We start from the raw sequence: 6,414 nt of genomic DNA, 5'->3' as shown, positions 1-6,414 counted from the left end.
TTAATTATATATATATAATTAATTTAATAATTATATAGAAAAAAAATTATTAATGTAGAAAATATTGAAGTTACGATACTATGAGAGAGACTGAGATTATAAAATCGAATCCAAATTTTACCATGGTCAAGTAGCATGCTCGGTGTGAACGCCACCCACATCGCCACCCGTCCTTCTCCGTGCCGGCCGCTGCAAACAATTAGCGTACGCTCACTTCCAACTGGCCAGCGTGTCGTCTCAGATTTGGCCCTTCTCCTCCCATCCCTTTTGCCAGTGTGAACGAACGCAGCGGCCCCGTGGAAAAACCAACGCACGCACGCCATTAATTACCTCCGCCCCTCTCCTATAAGTATCCATCCGCTCCGCCTCTGCTCAGCAGGTCTGCATCGCGACAGAGACGTATTGCTCGCTCCGCAGCACTAGATGGTAACAAAGATTCTTCTCCTTCTTCTTCGTTGAATATTCCTTTCAGTTTCCTCACACTTGTTGCTTCTTCTTCGATCACGTTTTCCATGACAACGACTGAGAACCAGCAGTGGGCTTTTTGGGGGGGTTACTTCTTCATTTAGTCATTTCAATCCAAAAGAGTCAGCCAGGTCTGGAGCGTCTCGATGCCCATCGTTATCAATTATCAATGACCAGGACGGAACGATTTTAATCGGGGTTAACAAACTCTGGTTAGCCCAGCTGTATAACTTAGCGAGATCCGATAATAGCGGGCGATATATCCGGCACACCAAGGATTGAAACAGCGGTGTAACGCACCGGCTCGTGCGCTCCTCGCTTTCGTCGCCTTTGTTCGCTCAGTCGTGACGCTTAAAATTCCACCCCACACTTTCGCTCCTCTCGCTCTGGAACTCCGCCGCAGCGGCGAATTGTGGAGGCTACGTCGCTTTCTTTCTTGGCACTTGGAAGTCGAGGAAGAATCGATCAGCTGTATGTGCTCACATTTTTTTTTTTTTTTTTGCTTTCCTCCGTGAATTCGAAAGGATTGGGTGGTGAATCCTTTTCTCTTTTGAGCCGCCGCTTTGGTTTCCCTGCCTCTCTTTACCTTAAAGATTGACTTTTGAAAGAAAGCACCTGATTTTAGATACGGTGGTTTTTGTTATCTAGCTGATGCAGGGGGGTGTATTATGATAGGCGTTGATGGTTTTGTTATCTGATTGCTAGGTTGAGGTTTCTGGCTTTTGAGGTCCACGCTGATGATGCTGCTGTGTTGAATTGTTAATTGGATTAGTAGCATTCTTCTGCCGTTTGTAGAAGTTTATATTTTTCTTTGTTATCGTTGATTGTTATTGAAATCTATCACTTTTTAACACGGGCTAGAACTCGTTGCAAGAGTAGATGCTTGATAAAATGTTCCCATGGAAATTCGGAAATAACAGCCAAGATGCGTCTATGATCTGTAAAAGGAGGGGACATCGAAGGGATTAAATAAAAGCAATGTCGAAGGTGCCAGCTTACTATGCTGGTAAAGACCGTGAATGTTGTTTCCAAGTCATGGGTTCAGAACTTGGAAGGAAAAAGATGGAGAGCAGAGAGCACAACTGATATAGATGGATTTCTCATGGCAGATTAACAACCTATACTGCAGGGCACTTTTCTCTAACCCATCACACCAAAAGCCAACGCTGTGTTGTGATAGCAGATAGCAGGACATTTTTCTCTAATCCATATGTTCTTTTGCCATCTTAGATTAATACAAGTTGGTGAACTATGATCGGTTCACTATTTTATTTTTCTATCAAAAAAAAAAAAGTATGTTGATTGTCAGTTTCTTTTTCTCTATGCTTTTTTGTACTAAACCCCATGAACTGAACTTTTGACAACATTGATACTTTATCTTAGGTTATTTATCTCATTGCCTAAAGTTTAGCAACTTCCCTAAAGCAGGTCATGGAAGACTACAGAGATAAATACACCAAGGATGGGACAACAGATATCCATGGCCAACCAGCTCTGAAGAAGGAAACTGGAAATTGGAGGGCTTGTCCCTACATACTTGGTACATTTTATGATTTACTATAATAATATCTACGGTTAGTATGGATAATCTAACTAACTTCTCCAAATACTTATCTCAGCAAATGAATGCTGTGAGAGGCTGGCATACTATGGCATGAGTACCAATCTAGTAAACTACATGAAAAATCGGCTCAACCAAGTGAATGCTACTGCTGCAAACAATGTCACTAACTGGTCTGGTACGTGCTATATTATGCCACTTCTCGGGGCATTTATAGCTGATGCCTACTTAGGAAGATATTGGACAATTTCCAGCTTCATGATCATCTATATATTGGTAAGGAATTCAAATTCTTCTGGATAAACATATAATAGACACCACTAATCTTTTACTTCACTACAGGGTTTGGTACTACTGACTATGACGGCATCAGTGAAAGGTCTGAAAGCTCCTTGCAGTAATGGTGTTTGTCATCCAACAAAAGCACAAACCGCAGCAGTCTTTATAGCACTTTATCTTATTGCATTGGGTACAGGAGGGATCAAACCATGTGTCTCTTCTTTTGGTGCTGACCAGTTTGATGAATCTGATGAATCAGAGAAGAAGAGAAAAAGTTCATTCTTCAATTGGTTCTACTTCTCCATTAACATAGGAGCCCTGATTGCTGCTTCTGTGCTAGTTTGGATTCAGATGAATGTTGGATGGGGATGGGGTTTCGGAATCCCTGCAGTGGCAATGGCCGTTGCAGTTATAAGCTTTTTCTGGGGCACAAGATTGTATAGGCACCAAAAACCTGGAGGAAGTCCTCTGACGCGTATTGCTCAGGTTATTTTTGCATCTGTAAGGAAGGCAGGAGTGAAGGTACCTGCTGACAAGTCACTATTATATGAAATTACAGTAAAAGAATCAGCCATAGAAGGTAGCCGTAAGCTTAAACACACAGATCAATTAACGTGAGTACACTGGAACACTTTCTGCTTGTTATAAATATGGAATTGATAAAGTTGCTGTTCTACTCTTTCTGCTTGCAATTGATACAGAATTGATATGATGCCTGTCTACAGTTAGTAGTCGCTCCAAGCCTTTGATGTTTGATTAAAGTTTTCATTGGGATTCATTAGTTTTTTTTTTTTGCTTTTATTAAAATGACTGTTGTTGAGCTGTTACAGTTCTGTTCTAGACTTGATAAATCAATAAGTTAGACATTTCTATTTATGATAGAATGTATAAAGAAAAGTTCCTGAATCTTGAAATCCTTCTCTAAATACTCTTTTGAACAAGTGGAAATTTTCCAATTGTTAGTTTCTTTATCTGGTTCCTACATACTGTTATCTGTTGTAGGATACAAGAGAATGCTTTCCTGTTCATCGCAATCTTTTCATAGGTTGTGCTGATTAAAAATTGTATATAATCTTTCATGATTTTAGAACTCGTGATCTGTTAACATAATCCATGAGACAAATTATAGATTGGACAAGATAGTTGTTTACTTTAATCAAAGATGATGGTCTTATGTTGTGTAGAAATGCATCACAAGATACTGACAATATTGTATGTTGTATAGACTAATAACTAAATGAATTATGCTTGTCAGTAAGGGAACCACAATCCTGCAAATTTATGAACAAGTTTTTGGCTACTAATATGTTTAAATATTACAACTTTATTAATTATGCATAATTTGTCTCCTAATCTGCTACATACGCAACCTAAGGTAGCAGAAAACAGGATGACTACTATGGAAATACTTATTTTGGATGTTTTGAAGTATAATGGTTCTATGTTAATCCTACAATGCCTGAGTTGATCAAGTTTGATTAAACTTTCACAAACTGATTATTACTTCTTTCTGCAATGTCTGGATGTCTATACCTTGTAATTATTTTTCCATTCCTTATTTAGAAAAATTGTTCATTTTACCCAACTTAATTTTCCTTAATAAGCATCCTATGTTTGCATTTTATAAAAATTTCCTTGTTCAGCTTCCTTGACAAGGCTGCGGTAGAGACTGAAGAAGACAAGAACAAGGGTCCAGTGAATCCATGGAGACTTTGTACAGTCACCCAAATTGAGGAGCTGAAGAGTGTTCTCCGACTTCTTCCTATATGGGCAAGTGGCATTATTTTCTCAACTGTCTACAGCCAGATGAGCACCATGTTTGTCCTCCAAGGCAACACTCTGGATCCCCATATGGGCCCCCACTTCAAGATACCATCGGCTTCTCTCTCCATCTTTGATACCATTAGTGTAATTGTGTGGGTTCCAATTTATGATCGTTTTTTAGTACCATTCGTGCGGAAACTCACTGGCCGGGATCGCGGCTTCACCCAGCTGACGCGCATGGGCATTGGTCTTTTCATCTCCATCTTTTCAATGTTGGCAGCTGGTATTCTCGAGGTTGTTAGGCTGCGAGTTGTGGCACGGCACAACTTATACAATGACAAAGATGACTATGTTCCCATCTCAATATTCTGGCAAGTGCCTCAATACTTCATCATAGGGGCCGCCGAAGTGTTCACCTTCATCGGGCAACTAGAATTCTTCTACGACCAAGCACCTGACGCAATGCGGAGCATGTGCTCAGCCCTATCGCTTACCACCGTCGCACTTGGAAACTACCTGAGTACCTTGCTTGTAACAATCGTCACATCCATTACTACAAAGAACGGAAAACTCGGATGGATTCCTGACAATCTTAATCAAGGCCATCTGGATTACTTCTTTTGGCTTTTGGCAATTCTCAGTGTGCTAAACTTACTCGTGTATCTAGTGATTGCAAAGTTCTATACCTACAAAAACACAGTAGAGGATGCAGATACGAAAGGTGATGCCATCGAGCCATGAATAAGGCAGTATGCCAAGCTGTAGAAGTCTATATGGTAGATCAGTCAGTATCGCACCTCTACTGGGTACTTTTATTTATTTGATAAACCTTTTAAAGAAAGGTATATTGCAATTACTGAGTTGTTCTTGTGGTTAGTAATCCTGTGAATATAATTATGCTGCTCTTTTAGTACTTTGAACATCTCTGGTTATTTGAATGATTTACATTAAACAATGCTATTCACTTTTTCTGTTGGCAATTGTTAACATGGGGAATGAATGGGCCATCATCTAGTTTAAATCATCTAGCAAAGGATGTTTCCTGACGCTTATAAATGTGTATATGATTGTTCTGTGATATTACTCCCAAAATCTTTCCACAAGTCCTACTGATGAGGACCTTGTCTCTTTCAACAATGCTCGGGTTGTGAATTGGATGTGCGATCAGTGCTCCTGTCAATTCATTTATAGGTAAACACGGAGGAGGTAAATTATAAGTGACTATTAGCCATTAATACAAATGGTCAAGGTACATGTTTAGATGCGTCAAGTTTTAACTCCAAGATCTCATGTGGTAACATTCATACCTCAATCACTGCACCGTCTCGAGGAGACAGGATGTAAGATCAAATATGGTGCTAGCTAGAGGGGATGAATGACAAATAATGAGGCGTATTTCTTTTAACATTGAGTAGTGATTAATCAATCATGGTGGTAGGACGAAATATCGCGCTAGAGAGCTGAATAACGGAAATAATGAAAAAACATTGTCTCTTCTGACATCTCTAGTTGTTAATTAGCCATGGCTGTAAATCAAATATGGCTCTAGAAGAGTGAATAGTGCAGAAGATATAAATACTTAAGTTAATCGGATTAATGACAAAACTAGAAATGTAAATATATAATACATAATAAAAGGATAGAATTTAGTATTTTACATAGTTTGAAATTGAATAACGTAGATGATATAATTAGTTAGATTAATCATACTAATGACAACGACTTAAATGTAAATATGTAATAAATAATAAAAGTAATATAATGAGTAAACTCTCAATACTAACTTTTCAAGAAATATTCTTATAATATTTTTTTTCAAGAGATAAAAAAATAGTGTAGTAATTATAAAGCTTGAAGGTAAACACTTTAAAATCAAATGAAAGCAAACACAAATAAAGACACTAAAACTAATTTGTTGTAGAGGATAAAGATCCCAAGAACTTTTTTTTTGAGAATTCTATTATTTTCATGCTCCCACCTCATTTTGACAGCCCTCGAAACAGTAATAAATATATTTTTCCCTTGAGACTTTCATTAGTCCCAACAATTTTAATTTATTGTTGGGCTCTCATTTAAATTTTAGGATAGATTAATTATAGAATAACAACTCTCCGTTAGAGTGGTAAACAAGTCAAGTTGAGTCAAGTTTTAGGTGCTCAAGTTTATTTGATAAGGTAATCGAGCTGAGTCAAATCTAAAATGAGCCGAGTTCAAATGATTATTCAAGTTTAGTTTGATTTATTTTTTATAAGTTTGAGTTTGGTTCAAGATTGATTTGAACTTGGTTCGTTAAGATGTTATCGAACTCTTAATTCAAGTTTGGCTTGAGTTTAATTCGTTTATAT

The 6,414-nt window shown here is 38.0% G+C and overlaps 1 protein-coding gene across 2 annotated transcripts; it reads left to right on the top strand.

The window, feature by feature from the left end:
* Positions 1–290: 290 nt before the first annotated feature.
* Positions 291–4,982, top strand: LOC121976868 (protein NRT1/ PTR FAMILY 8.1-like). 2 transcript variants are annotated; one of them, XM_042529256.1, is made up of 5 exons: positions 291–426; positions 1,894–2,005; positions 2,085–2,302; positions 2,369–2,919; positions 3,949–4,982. In XM_042529256.1, exons 1-5 carry the CDS (start codon positions 424–426, stop codon positions 4,808–4,810), a joined length of 1,746 nt encoding a protein of 581 aa, XP_042385190.1. In that variant the 5' UTR covers positions 291–423; the 3' UTR covers positions 4,811–4,982. The 2 variants fall into 2 exon arrangements, with proteins under 2 accessions (XP_042385190.1, XP_042385191.1); XM_042529257.1 differs by lacking the exon at positions 291–426 and adding an exon at positions 697–936.
* The last annotated feature ends 1,432 nt before the right edge of the window (positions 4,983–6,414 follow it).

Source organism: Zingiber officinale, chromosome 4B (assembly GCF_018446385.1).
Source record: "Zingiber officinale cultivar Zhangliang chromosome 4B, Zo_v1.1, whole genome shotgun sequence".
Taxonomy (NCBI): Eukaryota; Viridiplantae; Streptophyta; class Magnoliopsida; order Zingiberales; family Zingiberaceae; genus Zingiber; species Zingiber officinale.
This window is presented reverse-complemented; position numbering and strand designations above follow the sequence as displayed.

Bases quoted from the DNA above. Each gene is read 5' to 3' on its own strand.
- LOC121976868 (XM_042529256.1), top strand. The intron at 2,006-2,084 runs GTACATTTTATG...TACTTATCTCAG, and splicing joins GGCTTGTCCCTACATACTTG to CAAATGAATGCTGTGAGAGG. The intron at 2,303-2,368 runs GTAAGGAATTCA...ACTTCACTACAG, and splicing joins TCATGATCATCTATATATTG to GGTTTGGTACTACTGACTAT.